General features: G+C 44.6%; 2 protein-coding genes across 3 annotated transcripts in view; one reads left to right on the top strand and one right to left on the bottom strand.

Annotated features, from left to right (window-relative positions):
* Positions 1-10,822, bottom strand: part of LOC121572431 (ankyrin repeat domain-containing protein 34A) — a 35,868-nt gene extending 25,046 nt beyond the window's left edge. The window contains 1 exon segment of the mRNA XM_041884502.2: positions 10,599-10,822. The gene's annotated coding sequence lies outside the window, so the exon portion shown is untranslated.
* Positions 10,823-12,583: 1,761 nt separating this feature from the next.
* Positions 12,584-19,327, top strand: LOC121572432 (DNA-directed RNA polymerase III subunit RPC7-like). Of its 2 annotated transcripts, none has more exons than XM_041884503.2 (8): positions 12,584-12,952; positions 14,854-15,016; positions 15,176-15,305; positions 16,198-16,266; positions 16,731-16,787; positions 17,359-17,447; positions 17,682-17,798; positions 18,245-19,327. In XM_041884503.2, the coding sequence occupies exons 2-8, from the start codon at positions 14,891-14,893 to the stop codon at positions 18,329-18,331; spliced, it is 675 nt and encodes a 224-aa protein (XP_041740437.1). In that variant the 5' UTR covers positions 12,584-12,952; positions 14,854-14,890; the 3' UTR covers positions 18,332-19,327. The 2 variants fall into 2 exon arrangements, with proteins under 2 accessions (XP_041740437.1, XP_041740438.1); XM_041884504.2 differs by having other exon boundaries at positions 12,584-12,739.
* Positions 19,328-26,786: the final 7,459 nt, after the last annotated feature.

Here is a 26,786-nt window from a genome sequence, read left to right on the forward strand (position 1 = left end):
GTATTCCAGCATGACAATGACCCAAAACACACGGCCAAGGCAACAAAGGAGTGGCTCAAGAAGAAGCACATTAAGGTCCTGGAGTGGCCTAGCCAGTCTCCAGACCTTAATCCCGTAGAAAATCTGTGGAGGGAGCTGAAGGTTCGAGTTGCCAAACGTCAGGCTCGAAACCTTAATGACTTGGAGAAGATCTGCAAAGAGGAGTGGGACAAAATCCCTCCTGAGATGTGTGCAAACCTGGTGGCCAACGACAATAAAACGTCTGACCTCTGTGATTGCCAACAAGGGTTTTGCCACCATGTACTAAGTTATGTTTTGCAGAGGGTTCAAATACTTATTTCCCTCATTAAAATGCAAATCAATTTATAACATTTTTGACATGCGTTTTTCTAGATTTTTGTTGTTGTTATTCTGTCTCTCACTGTTCAAATAAACCTACCATTAAAATTATAGACTGATCATGTCTTTGTCAGTGGGCAAACGTACAAAATCAGCAGGGGATCAAATAAATTTTTCCCTCACTGTATGCTGATGCTTTAACCCTGTACATGTCAGCTACCACAGCAAGGGATATCACTGCAACACTTAACAAAGAGCTGCAGTCAGTTTCAGAATGGGTGGCAAGAAATAAGCTGGTCCTACATATTTCAAAAACTAAAGGCATTGTATTTAGGACAAATCATTCACTAAATCCTAAACCTGAACTAAATCCTCAACTAAATGAATAATGTGGAAATTGAGCAAATTAAGGACACTAAACTGCTTGGTGTAACCCTGGATTGTAAACTGTCATGATCAAAACATATTGATGCAACAGTAACTAAGATGGGGAGAGGTCTGTCCATAATAAAGCGTTACTCTGCTTTCTTGACATCGCTATCAACAAAACAAGTACTACAGGCCCTAGTTTTGTCACAACTGGGCTACTGTCCAGTCATATGGTCAAGTGCCACAAAGAGGGGCATAGGCAAATTACAATTGGCCCAAAACAGAGCAGCACAGCTGGCCCTTAGATGTATACGGAGTGCCAGCATGTCAATCTCTCCTGGCTATGGGTGGAGGAGAGATTGACTGCATCACTGCTTGTCTTTGTGAGAGGTATTGACATGTTGAAATCACTGAGCTGTCTGTTTAAGTGACTAGCGCACAGCTCAGACACCCATACATACCCCACAAGACATGCCACCAGAGGTCTCTTCACAGTCCCCAAGTCCAGAACAGACTACGGGAAACGCACTGTACTACATACCCGAGTCATGGCTACATGGAACTCTATTCCACATCATGTAACTCAGTCAAGCAGTAAAATCTGATAAAAAAAACAAACAATAAAACTACACCTTATAGAACAGCAAGAACTGTGAAGAGACACACACACAGGCACACACACAGCATTCGCAAACACATGCTAACATGCACTCTACACACATACAATTTAATATTGTTATTTTGCTGTATTATTGATTTTGTATTGTAGATATAGTTTGTAATAAGAGTAGTGTGTAACAATGTGTTGTTTTATGTATTGTTTTATTGTATGTAATTGTGATTGGACCCCAGGAAGAGTAGCTTCTGCCTTGGCAGCAGCTAATGGGGATCCAGAATAAAATACAAAAAATATCCTGATTTGCAGGAAAATTCTCAGCAACAAAAGATCCGACATCTGTATGCAGCCTGCGGGTCTACTCAGTATTTCTCCAGTGGATTTATCTGTCAAGCACCTCTGAAGAAGTCATCTGTGACCATTAAACATATCTGTACTGTTGACGAAAAGAGGCAGACAGATATTATGTATCTCCTGGTCTTTGACAGTATGGATTCACTACAACTGGAGATTATGCAGAGCATACATTACCTTTTCCATTTACAACTGGGTTACTCTTGACAACTCAGGGATACCATCGTAGAGATACATACTACATACACTTGCCGCTCGGTGCAAATATATACAGTGGGGAAAAAAAGTATTTAGTCAGCCACCAATTGTGCAAGTTCTCCGACTTAAAAAGATGAGAGAGGCCTGTAATTTTCATCATAGGTACACATCAACTATGACAGACAAAATGAGAAAAAGAAATCCAGAAAATCACATTGTAGGATTTTTCATGAATTTATTTGCAAATTATGTTGGAAAATAAGTATTTGGTCAATAACAAAAGTTTCTCAATACTTTGTTATATACCATTTGTTGGCAATGACACGGGTCAAACGTTTTCTGTAAGTCTTCACAAGGTTTTCACACACTGTTGCTGGTATTTTGGCCCATTCCTCCATGCAGATCTCCTCTAGAGCAGTGATGTTTTGGGGCTGTCGCTGGGCAACACAGACTTTCAACTCCCTCCAACGATTTTCAATGGGGTTGAGATCTGGAGACTGGCTAGGCCACTCCAGGACCTTGAAATGCTTCTTACGAAGCCACTACTTCGTTGCCCGGGCGGTGTGTTTGGGATCATTGTCATGCTGAAAGACCCAGCCACGTTTCATCTTCAATGCCCTTGCTGATGGAAGGAGGTTTTCACTCAAAATCTCACGATACATGGCCCCATTCATTCTTTCCTTTACACGGATCAGTCGTCCTGGTCCCTTTGAAGAAAAACAGCCCCAAAGCATGATGTTTCCACCCCCATGCTTCACAGTAGGTATGGTGTTCTTTGGATGCAACTCAGCATTCTTTGTCCTCCAAACACGACGAGTTGAGTTTTTACCAAAAAGTTCTATTTTGGTTTCATCTGACCATATGACATTCTCCCAATCCTCTTCTGGATCATCCAAATGCACTCTAGCAAACTTCAGACGGGCCTGGACATGTACTGGCTTAAGCAGGAGGACACGTCTGGCACTGCAGGATTTCAGTCCCTGGCGGCGTAGTGTGTTACTGATGGTAGGCTTTGTTACTTTGGTCCCAGCTCTCTGCAGGTCATTCACTAGGTCCCCCCGTGTGGTTCTGGGATTTTTGCTCACCGTTCTTGTGATCATTTTGACCCCACGGGGTGAGATCTTGCGTGGAGCCCCAGATCGAGGGAGATTATCAGTGGTCTTGTATGTCTTTCATTTCCTAATAATTGCTCCCACAGTTGATTTCTTCAAACCAAGCTGCTTACCTATTGCAGATTCAGTCTTCCCAGCCTGGTGCAGGTCTACAATTATGTTTCTGGTGTCCTTTGACAGCTCTTTGGTCTTGGCCATAGTGGAGTTTTGAGTGTGACTGTTTGAGGTTGTGGACAGGTGTCTTTTATACTGATAACAAGTTCATACAGGTGCCATTAATACAGGTAACGAGTGGAGGACAGAGGAGCCTCTTAAAGAAGAAGTTACAGGTCTGTGAGAGCCAGAAATCTTGCTTGTTTATAGGTGACCAAATACTTATTTTCCACCATAATTTGCAAATAAATTCATAAAAAATCCTACAATGTGATTTTCTGGATTTTTTTCCCTCAATTTGTCTGTCATAGTTGACATGTACCTATGATGAAAATTACAGGTCTCTCTCATCTTTTTAAGTGGGAGAACTTGCACAATTGGTGGCTGACTAAATACTTTTTTTCCCCACTGTACCATTGCAAACACAAATGAAACCAGGCAGAGGCTTAGAGCAAAGATACTAAGGTACACATAGATATCCCACTCTATGCTCAGACCCGATACTATAGTGGAGACAGATGGCACGCTTGCTGCCGAAACAGATTATAAAGGAGAGCTAGACGCCACACCTGCAGCTCAGAGCAGGGTCCGTTTTTTAAGGCTAAGTTAATTGTTAGAACCTTCGTAGGAGAATCGTTAAATGGTTTATCCGCCGATAACTTCAGAAAAAGATAATCTCTAGGTGTGGACAGATTCACGTGTAAATGGGAAGTGACAACTTTCGCGAGAATTTTACTTCTGGGTAACTGAGATTAGAAAGAAATGTACTACAATACAAAGTTGCCAATGTCTTTGCAATTGATACAAACAAGCAACATAGAAAAATATGCTTCAAATGAAAACTGCGATGACTGCATTAAAATATAAACAGTAGGCTATATATTGAAATTACATTTTACAGACACTCTTATCCAGAGCGATTTACAGGAGCAATTAGGGTTAAGTGCCTTGCTCAAGGGCACATCGACGGATTTTTCACCTAGTCGGCTCGGGGATTAGAACCAGCGACCTTTCGGTTACTGGCACAACGCTCTTAACCACTAAGCTACCTGCCTACCCAATTAATTTAGTTATATTTTGTTACTTGTAGGCTACTGTCTGTAATGTGTCTCAATATATTTCATGATGTGTAGTCTAACATGTGCGCAATGATACGCCAAATTGGTGATTTAGTGCATTTTTATTGGGTAAGCATTAGAATAAGCCTCCTCAATATTTACAGTCATGGGTGGTAATATCTTTCTAGTAGCTGATCCGTCGTCAGTATTGTGAAATAATTATAATGTTATTAAGGTAAGTTTTGAATTGAGAAAGCTCACCCGAGAGTAGCGCTCCCTTTCTTTCGATCCTATCAGTATTGACACATGCTTCAACGACACACTTAGCAACCGTTCGCCTCTGCTTGGTGTTTTGGGAAACACATGTTACATCTTCGCCTGTTGTAGGAAAGATAAATCGTTAAAACAGTCTTAAACCTAAATTCCATCACTATCTGTAAACCGGGCCCTGGTGTATTGTGTGAGTCTGAGCTGATTATTATTATTATTATTTACAGCAGATGAGGGATAGAGATCTGTCGTGTTTAAGATCTATGGACTCCAGCTCAGAGGCACTAGTCATTGCTTTCAAGATGGACCAGGAAAACAGGCACAGCGTGAGCACTCCAGTCAGATAACGATGCTCAGCGGGCCTCATGGAGCTGCCAATCCAATACAGTCTCAGCATAGAGTCTCCGACACAGATTCCTTCCCTGAAGTCTCTCAATGATTCACACCAAATGTTGTTTTGAGAAGATAGCTATTTTCTGTTTTCTTCCCTGTCATACTGTGTTTACCTAGGCATGTCAAAGGACACGTTTTCTTTTTTTTACACCCAAACCCGTGTAAATGGTATAGCCTATTATAGAAGGGTCCAGACAATTTTTTTGTGATTTCACGTGTTTTAGAGAAACTTACCCTAAACAGCAAATCACTTCCTCATCCTTGATGTGTGGTATGGGTGCCCCAAAAAAAGCTTTAAAAAAAAACACCAAATACAGTGCATTCGGAAAGTATTCAGACCCCTTGACCTTTTCCACATTTTGTTACCTTACAGCCTTATTCTAAAATGGATTACATTGTTTTTTCTCTGATCTATCTACGAACAATATCCCATAATGACAAAGCGAAAACAGGTTTTTAGAAATGTATGCAAATGTATTAAATATAAAAAACGGAAATATCACATTTACATTAGTATTCAGATCCTTTACTCAGTACTTTGTTGAAGCACCTTTGGCAGCGATTACAGCCCCGAGTCTTCTTGGGTATGATGCTACAAGCTTGGCACACCTGTATTTGGGGAGTTTCTCCCATTCTTCTCTGCAGATCCTCTCAAGCTCTGTCAGGTTGGATGGGGAGCGTCACTGCACAGCTATTTTCAGGTTTCTCCAGAGATGTTAGATCGGGTTCAAGTCCGGGCTCTGGCTGGGCCACTCAAGGACATTCAGAGACTTGTCCTGAAGCCACTCCTGCGTTGTCTTGGCTGTGTGCTTAGGGTCGTTGTCCGGTTGGAAGGTAAACCTACGCCCCAGTCTGAGGTCCTGAGCACTCTGGAGCAGGTTTTCATCAAGGATCTCTCTGTACTTTGATCCGTTCATCTTTCCCTCAATCCTGACTAGTCTCCCAGTCCCTGCCACTGAAAAACATCCCCACAGCATGATGCTGCCACCACCATGCTTCAGTGTAGGGATGATTCCAGGTTTCCTCCAGACTTGACACTTGGCATTCAGGCCAAAGAGGTCGATCTTGGTTTCATCAGACCAGAGAATCTTGTTTCTCATGGTCTGAGAGTTCTTTAGGTGCCTTTTGGCAAACTCCAAGCTTGCTGTCATGTGCCTTTTACTGAGGAGTGGCTTCCGTCTGGTCACTTTACCATAAAGGCCTGATTGGTGGAGTGCTGCAGAGATGGTTGTCCTTCTGGAAGGTTCTCCCATCTCCACAGAGAATCTCTGGAGCTCTGTCAGAGTGACCATCGGGTTCTTGGTCACCTCCCTGACCATGGCCCTTCTCCTCGATTGCTCAGTTTGGCCGGGCGACCAGCTCTAGGAAGAGTCTTGGTGGTTACAAACTTCTTCCATTTAAGAATGATGGAGGCCACTGTGTTCTTGGGAACCTTCAATGCTGCAGAAATGTTTTGGTACCCTTCCCCAAATCTGTGCCTCGATACAATCCTGTCTCGGAGCTCTACGGACAATTCCTTCGACCTCATGGCTTGGTTTTTGCTCTGACATGCACTGTCAACTGTGGGACCTTATATAGACAAGTGTGTGCCTTTCCAAATCATGTCCAATCAATTGGATTTACCACAGGAGGAGTCCAATCAAATTGTAGAAACATCTCAAGGAAGATCAATGGAAACAGGATGCCCCTGAGCTCAATTTCGAGTCTCATAGCAAAGGTTCTGAATACTTATTTAAATAAGGTATTTCTGTTTTTTTATTTTTAATACATTTGCTAAAATTTGCAAAAACCTGTTTTCGCTTTGTCATTATGGGGTACTTTGTGAAGATTGATGAGGATTTTTTTTATATCAATTTTAGAATAAGGCTGTAACATAACAAAATGTGGAAAAGTCAAGGGGTCTGAATACTTTCCGAATGCACTGTACATCATTTTAGAAACAGCAAAGCTCTCAGTATAGTGATGCAGGTCTTTAAATGTCATACACATGAAATTGTGTCATTCCCAACGTTATATTCCCTTTTTTGCGACTCGAGCGATACCGCTCAGTCCATTTTACAGGTAGGCCTAACTGCCAAAATATAGTTAACACTTGAGTAAATGAGGGATACAAAGTATATTGAAAGCATGGGGTGCTTCCACACAGGAAGTTCCAGACACTTGTAGAATCTATGCCAAGGCGCATTGAAGTTGCTCTGGCGGCTCGTGGTGGCCCAACGCCCTATTAAGATGCTATATGTTGGTATTTCCTTTATTTTTGCAGTTACTTGTAGCAGCAGGCTATACGGAAAATGGAACCGCTTCAGAAGGCTCGAGTCGCAAAAACGGGAATATAACATTGCGGATAAATGTTTGGAATGACACAACTTCATGTGTACAACATCTAAAGACCTGCATCACTATACTGAGAGCTTTGCCGTTTCTAAAAGGACGATTTGGGGTGTTTTCTTTTAGATTTTGTTCATGTTTTTTCAGGGCCCCCATAATACACAATGAGGATGAGGAAGTGATTTGCAGTTTGGGGTAAGTTTCTCTAAAACATGTGATATCACAATAAAATGTGGATGGACCCTTCTATAACATGCCATTTACATCTGCAAACACACACGCCAACTCTTACATCTGCAAACACACACACACGCCAACTCACACAGTGCTGTCATGATTGTCGCTGCCCCGCGGCTCTGGGCTGTGGAGAGGAGCGACAGGGGGGTTGACATCGATCCACCCGCAATTTGCCAACCAGACTCCTCACTTCGCACTCCCACTCTGAGAAGGGAGGCAGTAGAAGCTATTTTTGGCTGGGTAGTTTCAGCTATAGAATGACATTTATCATCCTAGCTGCTATCTATCACTGCAGCTGCAATGGACGTATTAATCTAGGTAGATAGTGCATACACTAATCCACTAAACCTCATATTGTTCGCACATTAAATCTTGATAATCTATTGGCAAAAACAACACCTTTCATGCACAGCACAACAGAAAAATGTAATTGATATGCATATTTTTTGTTTCATACTGTTATTGTGTTGAGTACCTACAAAAGGTCTGCAGTAACTCCAAACGTGCTATTTTTGAATAGCAGAATGGAGTAATGGTTTTGACTTGCCCTGTCACCCTGTTCGATTGAATAATGTTCCCTAGTGTTGTTTATTTATTGGTATCCCTCTTAAAACAGTCTGTTGAGTAGATTGCTATCCTTTTTGTCCAAGGCCTAGTCTTTAGTCCTTAATATATCAGAGTCTGTGCTTTTCCATACCAATTTCTTTCCCCATCTCTCGACAGGTCTCTTCATTATTGCTCTTCCTCTCTGACTTTCAGCTCATAACCTCTCTGTTGTTTGGCTTACACACATTGATCTGTGTGACTCTGGAGCAAATGTAACTTCTCAAGGCTGGGTCTTTCTGGGTTTCTACAACGGAGTGTGCGTCTGACTTCATGCATGTATGCGTGTCTTAGTGTGTAAAAATGTATGCGTGAGTACATGTACATCCATCTGTGTGTGTGTGTGTGTGTATTTGTACATGTAGGTGGGCAACATTATTGAAATTCCCCACACCCCAACCCCAAAGAGCTTGTCGTTCATCATCAGCCCTCTTTCTCACACACTCTCTCTCGCTCTCTCACTCTTTTCTCTCTCTCTCTCTCTCTCTCTCTCTCTCTCTCTCTCTCTCTCTCTCTCTCTCTCTCTCTCTCTCTCTCTATATATATATATATATATATATATATATATATCTCGCGCTCTCTTTCTCTCTCTCTCTCTCTCTCTCTCTCTCTCTCTCTCTCTCTCTCTCTCTCTCTCTCTCTCTCTCTCTCTCTCTCTCTCTCTCTATCTCTCTCTCTTTCTCTCTCTCTTTCCCTCTCTCCTTCACTATCAGCTCACTGACTCATTATCAGCCAAAGTCATGCATTTGCATCTGCTCTCAGAAGACACACAGTCTCATGGCAGTCAAGACTGAGTCCAATAGAGTAGAATAGAATATTCCTCCTATGATATGTCTGTCCCCTGGTGTGCAGCTGCACCTTGTCAAGAACTGACATCACCCCAACACCCATTACTATAATTGGCACCGTTGTTCCCCCTGATCTGCCATCCTGCTATGCCATCTCAGGTGAGCTGTGCATGTCAGAATGTGCCACAGTTCCTGTTGGAAAGAGAGATGTGATGGCATACAGCTATGACAGTGCCGTCCATTGGCCCTCTAGACAGATTATTCATAATTCCAGGTTTGTGGGGGTGGATGTGACCTACACCTAACCTTTCCTGTCCTGCATAGGAAGCCCTTGAGAAGCCATCCTCGTGTCATAGTTGTCTTATGCCCTTGTCCCTTAGTGAACCTACTGTTTCTGAGTAGATACTGCAGTGCTCTCTGTAACATTTACAAAATTCATAGTTCAGTAGCTATACATATAATTGCTACAGTACATATGCTATTAATCAATATCTCTATGTGAAATACATTTAAAGATATATTTAATGCAGCAGTATAATGATTATTATCTGGAACATGAATTACAAGGGAAGTTTCTGCGTAGAATGTACATTCGTAATACAAGGAAGCATCGTTCCCAGACGTTTCATATTATTGTTTCCAATAACCTTAATCAAGTGTATGTATATGTATACAATTCTACAATATCATATAGTCCTAATAGCAAAAGATTCAGCGAAACTCTTCTGTGAAATGTTGCAAGAAACTAATTTAAATCCATTCCAAACTACGGTCGCTGTCCATGGTGCTGATTCGGTCGTTCTGCCGACGCCAACCTTCCTAGAACTGAGAAAAGCAATGTAAAGGAATTCATGCTTTCAATTCAAGTTAGTGCTGTTTCGCTGACCAATCACTACGTCAATTGGTTTTCTGACATATTGCTTCTAATATTAAACCAGCAGGGAAGTTATACTATTCCAGGTAATTGGACAAAAACAGTAACTGCGCCAGTAAAAATAAACAACGGTTTCAACAGTCGGTTGATAGAAAACAACATGTTTCTCCACACTGAATGTAGCCTAGCCTATGCATTAGTAAAGCAGAGATAATAAAATACGACCTACGTTACATCACTGCATGTATTGCCTTTCTCACACACATAAAATGTGACGGACTGTCTGCTTCTCTTTTTGACACATTTCATCATACGGCTGCATCTGATCTTATAGGACCGCAATAAGTCAAGTGACAGAATTTCATGACAATGCAGATTGGTTCATGATTTAGGTTACAGGGGTTGCCTCTCAGCCAAGAAAGGTTCTGCTTATAATAGGGAAAAAATTGTGACAGCAATTCTGTATCAGCTGAATCTATTTGCTTTTTGTAGCAGTTTATTGATTAGTATTTGCATATAGCGAGGCTCAACAAATCTGATTGCAACTGCCAAACGAATCGCGTTCATTGCTCTGCGGGATTCAGGCTACAGAGCATCTCTTACCTCTTACACAAATATGGTAAAAAACAATTAATTGGAAAATCTGAATAAGTTCAGTTGAATTGCATTTTTTTTATTGTTAGTCTTTCATCAAATTCAACTTGTTTATTTTTTTCACATGGGCTACTTAAACACTGTTCTCAGTTCATGTCGATATTTCTTTGTCAAGCTTTTAGTCATTGCATTAACCACTCATAGGGAATAATTTAATGGCAACAAATATTTACATAATCTACAATATGCAAATTTAGCCTTCTACCACCATGCACTGCAAACACAATTTAAGGAGGAAACATAAATCCTTACCATGGATGAAACGCGTTTGATTCAGATCCATTTGGCATATGTTTTTTTCTGATATAAAAGCCAGACTTTAGTCTCTGTAATATTCCCCAGATATTGTGGTAACGTCGAGCCTCTCTCCCCCTCCCCCTCTTCCCCCGTATCTCTCCAGCGACCACTAGTTTAGAAGACGCGGAGCGTCGCAGCGGGGGTGGGGAGTGGGTCGCGTGGTGGGAGTGAATAGGAACGCGGTGGATATGTTGCGCGCAGGCGATGCGCTATAATGATCCCTGCGCTTGACAGACAGAGAAAGAAACCAGAGAGAGAGAGAGAGAGAGACTGTTGTTCACTCAAACAGTAGCCTATACACTGTCTTTGGTGTCTTGAGACAGACAGCCTCTTATAAGAAATGTCAACAAAGGATAGGCTATATTTAAACCTGATTGAGCTGCAATTATGGACCCAATATTGTCTGTTCTGTGCTTATGACACTATGCCTCTCCTGTAACCTCAAGGGAAAATAAAGAATTTATACAGGGCTCAATGGCTTGGTTGGCATAGATTTCGCTACACCCGCAATAACATCTGCTAAATATGTGTATGTGACCAATAAAAGTTGATTTGATTTAGATTTATATAGGCTAATTCTGTAGTCCTCTATGTCTTTACGCACCTCTGCAGTAAGGTGTTTTGAACCTCTGCAGAAAGCACACCACTTGTAATCACAGCTAAAACTAATCTGCACCAGGGCCCCATCTTGTTGCCATATGAGTTCCTGATTCTTTAAGGTCATAAGAGTTCAGTCATTGCAAATTTGCAGAGGAAGGAGGTGGCCCACTTATCCTTGGTGGTAGCCCATAATTAGTCACCTGCTGTATAGATTAGACATTGTTTCAATGCAAAGTCAGATGTATACAACAGGTAGGCATACCTAACGGTGAATGTGAGAGCGTTGTGAGCATATAGCCTAATACACACAATTGAAGAAGTAGCCTAACTTTGTTTCACAAGTCTGGTCTCACTTGGTGTTATAAATAGTATATTAAACTGAAACACACATTAAAGTTTTATCTGAAAAAGATAAGGGTAGGCCATCTCAAAAGCTCTAAATAAATAAGAAGCTTGCATTACTAAAGATGGAGAGGAGGAAATACGAGTGCATACAATACTTATTCAGCGACTGTTGCTATTATGGAACACAGTTGCTATGGCAACTGATTTGCTGGATTCCTACAGAAACGTTCCCACGGTGACACACTCACAGAGGCAGGCACGCACATATCCATGCACGCAAGCTCACAGACACACGCTGCATGCAGGCAGGCATACAGATACAGACACACAGACAGACTGACACACATGCACACACACACACACACACACACACACACATACACAGCTGTAAGGTTCCATCAGAGTGATTGTGCTCCTATCCACTGATCCCCCAGATGGGAGGGGAATCATAACCAAGTGCTTTGAGATGGTAGATGGCTTAGGGTGACTTGGCCAAAGGCTTATTTATCCTCCTCAAATAGATAGAAACAAGAACAACGATTAAGAATCAACTTCACCAGGATGTGGTAATAGCCAGACCAAGACAAACCACCTTTACAATGTCAGCAAAATTAAGTATTTTCAGCCATTGCATGCCAACCCAGCTCCCACACCAGGAAGCAAATGTAGCTTATGTATGATGTATCACACTCACTCCCCTTGGAGGTTCCTACTTGGTGGCTCAAACCTTAATTCTCATTGGATTATTCAACTTTAGCCAATTTAGCCATGACATTCAGTTTTAATCTACGCTCATCGAAATGAAAGTATAGTACAGCACACACACGCACACACACTCACTTACACAGACAGGTATTGATCTCTCAGATGGCCAAAAAAAGTATGTGACCATCATTTTGGGGGAGATACTGTATCTCTTTTCAGAGGTTCTGGAATGTCTTCAACTCCAATACAGCAGGGGGCAGTGTAGGGCAGGCTAGTAGACCCCAAATCACCAGAGTTCCGCAAGATGTAAACAACATAGTGATTTGTAAACAATAACGTCGCCCGCGGATCTGTAAACCAGCTAGCTTGATCATGTTTTTTTTTTTTCTATTTGAAGATTAGTAGCTATGGTTCAGAAGGTGGGAGGTCGTGAATAAGTTGATATGGTTAGTTAGTAAGCGCGTTGTATGGGTGAACGATATTTTGTCATGAGAAATCTGACAGCTCTAGCTAACGTTTGCTAACGTCGTTATCTAGCTAACTAGCTAGTAGGCGCTAGTCATTTTCTAGCAAGTTCTTACTAGCTACAGCTATAATGTAGCTACTGTGCAACCAAGTTATCTAAGCAAACAAGTTAATATCACTGAAGTCACTAGAAGGTAAGGTGGAACAAGACTTAGCAAGCCGCACACAACTAGATAGGTAGCTAGCTGGTAGCTGTTAAAGGGGCAATCTGCGTTTCAAACAACAACAAAGCAGGACCCCGCCATTCAGAGATTGAGTGTTTAATATTCACATGTACAGGGTTGCAGGTGTGATGGCAGAGTACAGTGAAAATCTTAGGCTCAGAGCTCCAACATGCAGGACTTAGTGAAATAAAATAATGAAAATGGTAATTAGAAACAACAACAATATTAATGGGGGGGGATGACCATAGGGGGAGCAGCATGACCATTGAGGGGGTGTGTGGACCAAGTGAAATAAAAACAATCAAAATTATAATCAATAAAAAAAATCTATAATATACATATTAACAACTTCGGCAGTGATACATGTTGTTGGGGTGGGGGCAGAGTAAAAGTATGTTGGGGGGGGTGGGTAGCTGACGAGTGGTGGCTAGAAACTATTTGCCAGTCTTCCAGTTTTTGCCATGATGCTCCTGTACTGCCCGTGTCTGAGTGATTGAAGCGGGGAGAACAGGGCATGGCTTGGGTGGCTGGGGTCCCTGATGATCTTCTTGGCCTTGCTGCGACACCTGCCGTTGATTTGGGACGCAGCTGGAGGATGGTAGCCTGGGTACCAGAGAGCCCTATCTCTGCCCAAAATCTGTCCACTTAAGCAAATCCTTAATTATTAAGCAGGTGTGGAGTTTCTGAATGGGTGGGAAATGAGAGAGTGTAGAATTTAGTCAAGATAAATATGAATTGCTATTTTGATACATGAGGCTTGTTTAATCTAAAATACGTTTTGTAATGTTTAGGTTGTTACGAGTGTACTGATAAAAGTGTGACGCACTTCTCTGTTGAAATTCGAGACGGACTATGCATATTCATGAGGCTAGCATAGCATCTCACTCTCCATTAAATACAGGTGGTTGATGTCAACACCCCTCATCGAATATATAAAGAAATTATTCAAATAACAAGATGTATCCACCAATCCAAAGAGAGGAATAGGCGGGAGTTGACAGCCCACCATTCCACTCTGTGGACAACGAATCCCATTGTTAGGGTGGAGACAAGCATCTCGTCATTATATCCATATCTCTGGCTATATTCCACTCCTTTTACTCTGTGTCATATGCCAAAGAAAAAAAAGTGCTAGTGTTGCAGACTGGTACCCAGACTAGGAGGATGGGGCTGGAGAAATGTAACCTCTCTCGAATTCATAGACCGAGCTATGGATGCATGGACTGACCATCTATGAGACAAAAACAATAGTTTTAACCATGTTTTCTGTTTTGAGTCTACACAGTGTTTATTTACAAACAATGGAGTAAAAAAGCTTATAATTTGGATTGCGATGGGGTATGACAGTTGAACTTAGCTCAGGAGGCATTTATAAGTTACATTCTTCAAGAATCAATGGGTATATATCACTAATTTAACAGTCCGAAATAGATGTAGCAATCACAGATTGCCTCTTTAACGCCCCTCACACCTCTCTGATTCAGAGGTGTTGGGTTAAATGCGGAAGACACATTCAGTTGAATGCATTCAGTTGTGCAACTGACTAGGTATCCCCTTTCCTCTTTCCGTAACGCATTAGCCATTGCTCCGCTTCACAAAGTTTTTTTGTCCTTTGGTTGTGTTGTAGCTATACCTGTTCTTGTTTAGCCCTGGCTATGTGACCTCTCTGTTATTCCCTGTTCGTTAGCTAGAGCTAATAGGGTTAGGGTTATTGTCATATTACAGTGAACAGCAATATAGGTGATCATAAATGGGCCAGGAGTAAAAGTAAACTTTCATAGCTTTACACAAATTGTTTGGGAAAATAGAAGTGCTATTACTCACTGCCTTTCACTCTTTTAGTGCCCATTGCGTTCTCCCTCCCTTGACAGATTTACCTGTGAACACCCCCCACTGTGTGCTCGCTCCATGGCTGGCCTGGGCCGCGGCCGAGGTCGTGGCAAGGGGTACATGAGCTTCAGTATCGAGGCAGTTGGTATTGGGAAAGGGGAGAACCTGCCCCCTTCAATTCTCCAGCCTACACCTCTGTTCCCTGTGAGTAAGGGGTGATGTGACTGACCCTGTAGCTGTCTCTCTTCATTTTGGATTCACCTCATTGTTGTCAAATATTTGTTTTATTTAGAGGCTATTCTCTTTGTCTAAGCAACATCCAGGACTGACACAATATGTGTAATGTTTTTTGTGCACATGTAGCCCATGGAACACAAGCCTGTCCCCTTGGTGATGGGAGAGGAAGCAGAGTACATGTTGGCACTGAAGCAGGAGTTCAGGGGAGCCATGAAGATCCTACCATTTTATGTCCGTCCAGCCGTCTCCAAGAAAGGTACCTAAGCCTGGGAAGACACGCTTCTGTGTGTTAGCGATTAAAATAGTAATTACAGACATACAAACATAGCACAAATTAGACAGTCAATGTCTTGTCACTGTCAGCAGCTCCCAATGGTGTTATTTTATTAAAATTATACAAGGTGATACCAGGTTTAGTTGACATGACCTAAATTAGGGGTTGAAATATTGTTCAATTATTCAATCAAGCATTTAATTATGCTTCGATAAGAACATTTGGGAGCAGCAAACAATGAGCAGACATCCAATCAAATCCAGTTTTATTTGTCACATGCCGAATACAACAGGTGTAGACCTTAACGTGAAATGCTTACTTACAAGCCCTTAACCAACAATGCAGTTCAAGAAATAGAGTTAAGAAAATATTAGCTAAATAAACTAAAGTAAAAAATACAATAAAAAGTAACACTAAGATTACATAATAATAACGAGGCTATATACAGGCGGTACCGGTACCGAGTCAATGTGCAGGGATACAGGTTAGTCGAGGTAATTTGTACATGTAGGAAGGGGTAAAGTGACTATGCATAGATAATAAACAGTGAGTAGCAGCAGCAGTGTAAAAACAAAGGGGGGGGGGGTCAATGTAAATAGTCCATGTGGCCATTTGAGTAATTGTTCAGCAGTCTTATGGCTTGGGGGTAGAAGCTGTTAAGGAGCCTTTTGGACCTAGACTTGGTGCTCCGGTACCGCTTGCCGTGCAGTAGCAGAGAGAACAGTCTATGACTTGGGTGACTTGGGAGTCTTGGACCATTTTTTGGGCCTTCCTCTAACACCGCCATGATAATACACAGAGGCTTTATTTTCAAAGACATGTTTGTTCTTGTACCATGTTTAAGAAATGAATGAGCTTCTTGTCTGACTTCCAGATGTGGAGCGGTATTCTGATAAATACCAGAACAGTGAGCCGTTAGACAACACCATTGAGTGGAATCCAGGTGGGTCAGCTGCATCATACCTCCAGTTCAAAAAATGTAACTGAAAGGAGATAGAAACTACGGAACACGTATCAGAAGGAGTGCATTGTATGATCTGATTACCAGCATAACACTGTTAAACAGAGATTAATAGAATCAATGATCTAATCCTGAAGCAGCATGAAATCACTCGCCACACCGTCCCAGAGATGTCAGCCACAATGGAGTGTGAACAGTCCTGATTGAAATTGTCAGTTGACCCAAAGTGTGTCAAATGGGAGAAATTGACTGTTGCTCACAATTAGGGTCTGCTGAATAGAGGCTGATTGGGAAAACAACATGAGGTTTTAGTCCCTCAGCTTTACCGGATGTGAACCAACATTCCATCATTTTGACAAGGTCATTGCTGTATAAAAACAGTATTGTATCACCTGTGTGTCTGCTGATTGATTTTGTTTGATTTGAATTTTGTTTTATAACGTCAGACTGGAAAAGGCTACCCAAAGAGCTTCGAATCCGTGTCAAGAAGCCCCTAAAAGAGAGTAAGTGGATGATACAGTGTTGTTTTATACCTCACATTGACTGACTGGACATTTCTGTGAGTTATACAGATTCACTATGAAAGCCCACCCACCATGTGATCACAGAAAGCTATTGTAATAATAAAAAAAATAATAAAGAATCCATTCATTTTGCAGTTCTGTTTAGTTTGTTTCCTGCAGGACTTGTTGACATGTATGTTGCTGGCGAATGACCAGTCCCTTTCATAGCATATTGCTCCCACATGCTTTTTTCCGTCCTATTGGCTGGGCAGAGTGTCGAAGAGAGAGGTGTCTTCAGAAGAACACTGTGTCTGACTGCTTGTGTCTCTAGAGACATGAATGCATCAATTTGCCCTTCTGCTTTGAACAGAAGGATACGATAAAGTCACTGCTGGTTACTGACAATGACAATACTGCCTGACTTATACAGAAATGATCTGCCCTTTTCTATTACGGGCTAAATATAGCTTTTGGTTGAATGGCCTTTTAAATGAAAGGAGAGGAGGGGGAATATATAGAGGGAGTTGGTTTTCCCTAATGATTGACTTTTGTCCCTTTTCCTCTGTTACAGACACCTCTCTTAGTGTGGAGACACCAGTGGACCCCAAACCCAGCAAAAAGACCCGGGTGGACAAAGAGGAGATCATCCATAAACTAGAGGTGGGAATAGTATGCACTCAGTCAGTACATCAGACACAAACTCCATAGTCTGCGTTCTATTGACCTTTTTACCGCATCTATAGGCATGTAACACTACTCAATCTCAGCACACTAGATGAAGGGAAATGTTTCTTGCTCTTAAACCTCAAACTTAATGTAAGCCTGGTGTATTATTTTACCATCAATGTTCTTTTTCTTTTAGTTTCTTTTGTATTCATTTGTGTCATCTTTCAGACATTGGAGAAGAAAGAGGAGGAAGTGACCTCAGATGAAGAGGAAGGGGAGAAGAAGAAGCAGGCAGAAGAGCAGCAAGATGGGGAGGAGGAGTATGATGAAGAGGAGTTTGAAGAGGTAAGCATCTGTAGCCAATGTTAAATGGCTAGCTAGTAAGCGGTGTGTGCTTGTAGCGTTCAATCGGTGACGTCACCCACTCTGAGAACTGAAGTAGTTGTTTCCATTGCGCCGCAGTGACAGGTAACGATGCTTCATGGGTGACAGTTGTTGATGCGTTCAGATGGTCCCTGGTTCGAGCCCAGGTTAGGGCAAGGAGAGGGACGGCCGCAAAACTGTTACACATCCAAGCTCTTTCTTACTTTTTTCATCTGGTCCCATTCCCCCCACAACCTCAGTGAGATAATATCACTTTGACTTGAATCCTTACTAGAGACAATTTTCCCCATACATTTTCCATTGACACCAATGCAGATTTAACAGAAAGTTAGCGTTGCAAACACATTTCACAAGGTCGAATGAGCTCATACGTAGCTATTTTTCCCTCTCTGAATGTGTTCCCTCAGGAGACAGACTATATCATGTCGTACTTTGACAATGGAGAGGAGTTCGGAGGGGACAGTGATGACAACATGGATGAGGCCATTTACTGATACTTTGAAAAACAACAATGACAGAGCATTGAGTATGCCTAGGACCCAAGAGTCCTGGGAAAATATATGTGATACTCCAGAACTGAGAGACACTCCAAAGCTGAGAGAATGTGCTGTTTTTCTTAGGTCCATTTTCTTGTATACATGACCTGAAATGATCTTAACTCGACACATGAATCTTCAAAATAACCCAGGATCCAGTCAGTTCCTGACTTAACAAGAATCTCAACAGAAGAAGCAGGTTGCACAGTTCAAACCTGCAATAGTTTTAAATGGCTCTTAAGTGTGGTGGTGTTATGGAGAGAGAAGTATGTCCTTCTTAAGCCAACATTTTTCTCCTAACACCAACCTTTCCCCATCATAGAGTCTGCACAAGTATACTTTCTTAGAGGGTTTTTATCCATTTATAGAAATGCTAAAGAACTTTGAAGATATAAAATGAAGGTTTAAGACACCCATTTTAATGTTATGTTGTTGTTTTATGTAGTTTGTATGTACCGGTAGTTTTAAAAAGTTATGTTTTGTAAAACTTTTATATCCATGTTATATCCCAATCTTCTCTGCTAAGTTTGTTATGAAAGAAGATTTTACTTAACTCGAAATTCTGAAACAATAAATGGCAGCTAATTTGTAAACCAGGCAGTTTTATTTTCTATGCTACACAAACCGTTTTGGTACTAGAAGCTGTACTAGATCACCAGATGCTGCATGATAATGCTTATTTTACAACAATAGGTGGCGTAGTGCTGAAGGTTGAAGCAGCACTCACAAAGTTATCAGCAAAATGCCATGCTCAGTCAATACACATGTTTACATAACAACTGATCTTTTCTGACCTTGATTTTATATTTTCTGACCGCTATTTGCTGACCAGTAATCAAAGCTGACATATGATAATCAAAGCTTGTATAAGGACAGTGAGCACATTCTCTGTCCTGAGTTTCTATGTATATACTTATAGTACACAAAATATATACAGTACATTCCCCCACCCTGGTGTTCCAATAGATACAGTGGGGAAAAAAAGTATTTAGTCAGCCACCAATTGTGCAAGTTCTCCCACTTAAAAAGATGAGAGAGGCCTGTAATTTTCATCATAGGTACACGTCAACTATGACAGACAAATTGAGAAGAAAAAAAATCCACAAAATCACATTGTAGGATTTTTAATGAATTGATTTGCAAATTATGGTGGAAAATAAGTATTTGGTCACCTACAAACAAGCAAGATTTCTGGCTCTCACAGACCTGTAACAACTTCTTTAAGAGGCTCCTCTGTCCTCCACTCGTTACCTGTATTAATGGCACCTGTTTGAACTTGTTATCAGTATAAAAGACACCTGTCCACAACCTCAAACAGTCACACTCCAAACTCCACTATGGCCAAGACCAAAGAGCTGTCAAAGGACACCAGAAACAAAATTGTAGACCTGCACCAGGCTGGGAAGACTGAATCTGCAATAGGTAAGCAGCTTGGTTTGAAGAAATCAACTGTGGGAGCAATTATTAGGAAATGGAAGACATACAAGACCACTGATAATCTCCCTCGATCTGGGGCTCCACGCAAGATCTCACCCCGTGGGGTCAAAATGATCACAAGAACGGTGAGCAAAAATCCCAGAACCACACGGGGGGACCTAGTGAATGACCTGCAGAGAGCTGGGACCAAAGTAACAAAGCCTACCATCAGTAACACACTACGCCGCCAGGGACTCAAATCCTGCAGTGCCAGACGTGTCCCCCTGCTTAAGCCAGTACATGTCCAGGCCCGTCTGAAGTTTGCTAGAGTGCATTTGGATGATCCAGAAGAGGATTGGGAGAATGTCATATGGTCAGATGAAACCAAAATAGAACTTTTTGGTAAAAACTCAACTCGTCGTGTTTGGAGGACAAAGAATGCTGAGTTGCATCCAAAGAACACCATACCTACTGTGAAGCATGGGGGTGGAAACATCATGCTTTGGGGCTGTTTTTCTGCAAAGGGACCAGGACGACTGATCCGTGTAAAGGAAAGAATGAATGGGGCCATGTATCGTGAGATTTTGAGTGAAAACCTCCTTCCATCAGCAAGGGCATTAAAGATGAAACGTGGCTGGGTCTTTCAGCATGACAATGATCCCAAACACACCGCCCGGGCAATGAAGGAGTGGCTTCGTAAGAAGCATTTCAAGGTCCTGGAGTGGCCTAGCCAGTCTCCAGATCTCAACCCCATAGAAAATCTTTGGAGGGAGTTGAAAGTCTGTGTTGCCCAGCGACAGCCCCAAAACATCACTGCTCTAGAGGAGATCTGCATGGAGGAATGGGCCAAAATACCAGCAACAGTGTGTGAAAACCTTGTGAAGACTTAAAGAAAACGTTTGACCTGTGTCATTGCCAACAAAGGGTATATAACAAAGTATTGAGAAACTTTTGTTATTGACCAAATACTTATTTTCCACCATAATTTGCAAATCAATTCATTAAAAATCCTACAATGTGATTTTCTGGATTTTCTTTTCTCATTTTGTCTGTCATAGTTGACGTGTACCTATGATGAAAATTACAGGCCTCTCTCATCTTTTTAAGTGGGAGAACTTGCACAATTGGTGGCTGACTAAATACTTTTTTCCCCCACTGTATACACTGTTCTTTTATTCAGGAATGGCAGGTGGCCAGAAACAGATGCATGTGATAGATTGTTATGGTATGAGAAAGCTTTGGATTTCATGTCAGTAGGCTTGGAAACACAGACAAATTAATGCAGCAGTGTCTGCAGCAAGAGAGTACCTTGCTAATCTGATTGGTTTAGACACATTTCCATGTATCACTGTGCGGGGTGATGCACTAAGAGGTAGAAGGTACTAAATGCAGTAGGCTGTATATGCTAAAAAAAAAGGGTGCAGTTTATTAATTCAATACAAAGTCATTTAGAAGTGAAGAAGACATACACACACAAATACTTTCATCTAGACATCCAAAACAAACACGAGGAAACTCCCTCTGGGCCAATCCTGAGGGAATGAGGAATATGCCCTCACATACTGTGTGTGTGTGTGTGAACTGCAGTATTGCTAAGGTTTGCGCTAATCCTGCTGTTTCTAAGGTTGCACTTTAAAGCCTCAGCTATCCTTACTGTAAGTGTCCTGTAGCTATACACTCACCAGCCATCTAGTACCTGTTCGGACCCCCTTTGCCTCCAGAACAGCCTAAATTATTCAGGGCATTCTACAAGATGTCGGAAACATTCCACAGGGATGTTGGTCCATGCTGATGTGATGGCATCATGCAGTTGCTGCAGATTGGACGACGGTACATTCATCCTGCCAACAGCCCGTTACATCTCATCCCAAACATGCTCTATTGGGTTGAGGTCTGGGGACTGTGCAGGCCACTCAAGTAAACTGAACTCGCTGTCATGTTCCAGGCAATGTTTTATCACTCCTCAATTGTCCAGTGTTGGTGATCGCGTGCCCATTGGAATCGCTTCTTCTTGTTTTTAGCTCTGGAACCCAGTGTGGTCTAATGCTGCAATAGCCCATCCGTGACGAGGATTGACAAGATGCGTTCTGCACACAATTGTTGTACTGTGCCGTTATTTGTCTGTGGCCCGCCTGTTAGCTTGCACGATTATTGCCATTCTCCTTCGACCTCTCTCATCAACGAGTTGTTTTCGCCGACAGGACTGCCTCTGACTGGATGTTTTTTGTTTGTCATACCATTCTCGGTAAACCCTAGACACTGTTGTGGTGAAAAGCCCAGGAGTGCGGCCGTTTCAGAGATACTGGGTCTGGCGCGCCTGGCACCGACGATCATACCACACTGAAAGTGGCTTAGGTCACTCGTTTTGCCCATTCTAAATTCAATCGAACAGTAACTGAATGCCTCGATGCATGTCTGCCTGCTTTATGTAACAGGCCATGGCCACGTTTGTCACGCCCTGACTCAGGGGACGCTTATATGTTGAGTCAGGGTGTGTATATTCCTTGTTGTGTTTGTTCTATGTTGTAGGATCTAGTATGTCTAGATCTATGTTGGCCAGTGTGGTTCCCAATCAGAGGCAGCTGTCGCTCGTTGTCTCTGATTGGGGACCATACTTAGGCAGCCTATTGGCACTAGTGGGTTGTGGGATCTTGTTCCGTACAAGGTATGTTGTTTGTGTCTACCTTGGACTTCACGTTTCGTTTCGTTTATTGTTTTGTCAAGTGTTTATTAAGTTTAAATAAACATGTATGCATATCACGCTGCGCCTTGGTCCGTCCCGTCTATGAACGAACGTGACAGAAGATCCCACCAAACAAGGACCAAGCAGCTTGCCCAGAAGGAGCAAACGCTGGGGATTCAACGGGAGATAACTTTAGTAGATGTTCTCCTCGGTTGGGGGAGAATTACTGAGGAGGAGGCCGTCCGTTATCGGGAGGCGATGAAGGTTGATGCCCAGGTAGGAGAGGAGATACGGCGCCAACCGTGCCGACGACGGAGACCCGAGAGGCAACCCCAAGAACATTTTGGGGGGGGGGGCACACGGGGTGGATGACGAGGCAGCAGGAGGCCGTGGAAGGGCGAGTCTGCAGGTTAGGAGAGGAGGCCACCATGTTACGGGGGCTATTGGTTCAGAGGGAGCAGGAGTTATTCAGTCAGAGGGAGGTGCTACAGGAGGCTAAAAGGGACAAGGAAAGTGTAGAGGCACGGCGAGAGGAGCTGGTTAGGCAGCAGAAGGAGCAGGGGTTAATAAAGGAACCCAGTCCTGCTCCTCGCACCAAGCCAGTGGTGCGCGTCGCCAGCCCGGCCCGGCCTGTTCCTGCTCCTCGCACCAAGCCAGTGGTGCGCGTCGCCAGTCCGGCCCGGCCTGTTCCTGCTCCTCGCACCAAGCCAGTGGTGCGCATCGCCAGCCCGGCCCGGCCTGTTCCTGCCCCTCGCACCAAGCCAGTGGTGCGCGTCGCCAGCCCGGCCCGGCCTGTTCCTGTCCCTCGCATCAAGCCAGTGGTGCGCGTCACCAGCCCGGTCCGGCCTGTTCCTGCCCCTCGCACCAAGCCAGTCGTGCGCGTCGCCAGTCCGGCCCGGCCTGTTCCTGCCCCTCGCACCAAGCCAGTGGTGCGCTTCGCCAGCCCGGTCCGGCCTGTTCCAACACCTCGCACCAAGCCAGTGGTGCGCGTCGCCAGCCCGGCCTGTTCCTGCCCCTCGCACCAAGCCAGTGGTGCGCGTCGCCAGCCCGGTCCGGCCTGTTCCTGTCCCTCGCACCAAGCCAGTGGTGCGCGTCGCCAGCCCGGTCCGGCCTGTTCCTGCCCCTCGCACCAAGCCAGTGGTGCGCGTCGCCAGTCCGGCCTGTTCCTGCCCCTCGCACCAAGCCAGTGGTGCGCGTCGCCGGCCCGGCCTGTTCCTGCTCCTCGCACCAAGCCAGTGGTGCGTGTGTCCAGTCCGGCACGGCCCGTGCCTGTTCCACCGGTGCCACCGGTGCCAGTTCAGCTCCGGTCAGCTTCTCGACTCCGGAGCCAGAGCAGTCCGCTCCACCGGTGCCCAGTCCAGCTCCGGTCAGCGGCTCCAGTCCGGAGCCTGAGCAGTCCGCTCCACCGGTGCCCGGTCCAGCTCCGGTCAGCGGCTCCAGTCCAGACCCAGACGTCAGCCCCTCTCCAGGTTCGTGGTCTCCCACACCAGGGTCCAGACAGGGCTTGGAGTATAGTGGGAGGAAGGAGAGGGGAAGCAATGCGCCGAGGTCCAGACCAGACCAGGGGCGCAACAGGGAGGCGAAGAGTGAGAGGTCGTCACGCCCTGAGCCGGATCCGCCTCCGAGGCGGAATGCCCACCCGGCCCCTACCCTGTTATGTTTATGTTGTGCGGTCGGAGTCCGCACCTTTGGGGGGGGGGGTACTGTCACGCCCTGACTCAGGGGACGCTTATATGTTGAGTCAGGGTGTGTATATTCCTTGTTGTGTTTGTTCTATGTTGTAGGATCTAGTATGTCTAGATCTATGTTGGCCGGTGTGGTTCCCAATCAGAGGCAGCTGTTGCTCGTTGTCTCTGATTGGGGACCATACTTAGGCAGCCTATTGGCACTAGTGGGTTGTGGGATCTTGTTCCGTATAAGGTATGTTGTTTGTGTCTACCTTGGACTTCACGTTTCGTTTCGTTTATTGTTTTGTCGAGTGTTTATTAAGTTTAAATAAACATGTATGCATATCACGCTGCGCCTTGGTCCATCCCGTCTATGAACGAACGTGACAACGTGACTCACTGTCTGTAGGAGTGATCCATTTTCGTGAACAGGGTGTATATCTTAGCATGTGCTTTGTAAGTCTATCTTAAACTTTATTGATCTGGGTGGCTATACTTGGAGTTTGGGGTAGATACTTCTTTGCTGTGCTACTGTTAGTTGTTCGATTGTTAGATGTACAGACTTACACAGATAATCTCAAACAGTTGGATTGTATATAATTTCATGGGGGCATGGAAATGTTGTGCTTCTGAGGTTGATGGCATCTGTGGCTTTTTGTTGTGTAAATAATTAGTATGGAGTCTCCCTGCTGGAGAGAAGCCTAAAGCCTGAAGCACATTGTCGTCCCTGTGCAGTAAGCCTCACACACACACACACACTATGATTCTGTGTACTGTACTCAGCTTTCTAAAAAATCAAATGTCTGTTTTCAGACCGGTTACTGCACTCTATCTTAAGCTTTGGACAGTCATGAACGTGCTTCACTCTGCCTGAACAGAGGCTCAATGTGCAGTAAGAGTATTATTCCTCTTTCATGCCTCCCAATTTGTCAGCACAATCACATTTAGGGTTTAATGCCTTCACTGTAAATCTGCTGAACCCTGGACATCATCCATGTGTCAATGCTTCAGGCGGGGCCTCGTCTCCCTATTTGACCTTTACCTGTCACGATCGTTGGTTAGAGAGGACCAAGGCGCAGCGTGTTGAGCGAACATACTTTAATAGTAAAGTGCACACACGAATACAAAACAATAAACGATACGTAACGTCCTCAGACAATGACTGACAAGGAACAAAAACCCACAAACACAAGGTGAAAACAGACATTATAAATATGGCTCCCAATCAGAGACAACGAGCCAAACAGCTGACACTCGTTACCTCTGATTGGGAGTCACTCATCCAAACAAAGAAATACAACCACATAGAACAACCCAACCAAACAGAACACAACGAAACGAACACACCCTGGCTCAACATACAAAGTCCCGGAGCCAGAGCGTGACAGTACCCCCCCCTAAAGGCGCGGACTGCGACCGCGCCTCAATAAGGGCTAAACAAGGGAGGGCTGGGTGGGCATACCTCCTCGGCGGTGGTTCTGGCTCCGGCCCTGATCCCCACCTCCTCTCCAACCCCCAAAGTACCCCTGGTCCTGTCTAGCCCCGCTGGTCGGAGCCGGACTGACGACACGCGCCCCTGACTTGGTGCGTGGAACAGGAACGGGCCTCACCGGACTGACGACTCCATTCCCTGGTTTGGTGCGAGTAGCAGGAACGAGCTGGACCAGGCTGACGACTCGCATCCCTGGTTTGGTGCGAGTAGCAGGAACGGGCTGGACCAGGCTGACGCCTCGCACCCCTGGCTTGGTGCGAGTAGCAGGAACGGGTTGGACCAGGCTGGCGACTCGCACCCCTGGTTTGGTGCGAGTGGCAGGACCAGGCCGGGTCGGGCTGGCGACGCACACCGTAGGCTTTGTGCGTGGAGCAGGGACAGGCCGGGCTGGGCTGGCGACGCACACCGTAGGCTTTGTGCGTGGAGCAGGAACAGGCCGGGCTGGGCTGGCGACGCACACCGTAGGCTTTGTGCGTGGAGCAGGGACAGGCCGGGCTGGACTGGCGACGCACCTCGTAGGCTTGGTGCGTGGAGCAGGGACAGGCCGGGCTGGGCTGTCGACGCACACCACTGACTTGGTGGGAATGGCAGGAACCGGCTGGGCTGGGCTGACGACGTGCACCACTGACTTGGTGGGAATGGCAGGAACAGGCCGGGCTGGGCTGACGACGCGCACCACTGACTTGGTGGGAATGGCAGGAACAGGCCGGGCCGGGCTGTCGACGCACACCACAGACTTGGTGGGAATGGCAGGAACAGGCCGGGCTGGGCTGACGACGCGCACCACTGCCTTGGTGGGAATGGCAGGAACAGGCCGGACCGTACTGGGGACACACACCACTGGCCCCACGCAGGGATCAGGAACGGGCCGGACCGGACTGGTAACACACCCCAGTACCTCTCGCCGTGCCTCCACACTTTCCCTCTCCTCTGTGCCCAGTGGCCCCCTAACCTGGCGGCCTTCTCTGCCAACGCTTTGCACCGCTCTAACCCCGTACACCTGCTGCCCCGACGTCGTGAGCCCCCCTAAAAATTTCCTGGGGGTCTCTCCTCCCCGTGGCCCAGGCCTCTCTCCCTCTTGCCAGACTCGCAATCATCTCCTCCCACGTCCATCCTCTCTCCTCGTCACGCTGCTTGATCTGGTTAAGGTGGGTT

This window comes from Coregonus clupeaformis, unplaced genomic scaffold (assembly GCF_020615455.1).
Source record: "Coregonus clupeaformis isolate EN_2021a unplaced genomic scaffold, ASM2061545v1 scaf0306, whole genome shotgun sequence".
Lineage (NCBI taxonomy): Eukaryota > Metazoa > Chordata > Actinopteri > Salmoniformes > Salmonidae > Coregonus > Coregonus clupeaformis.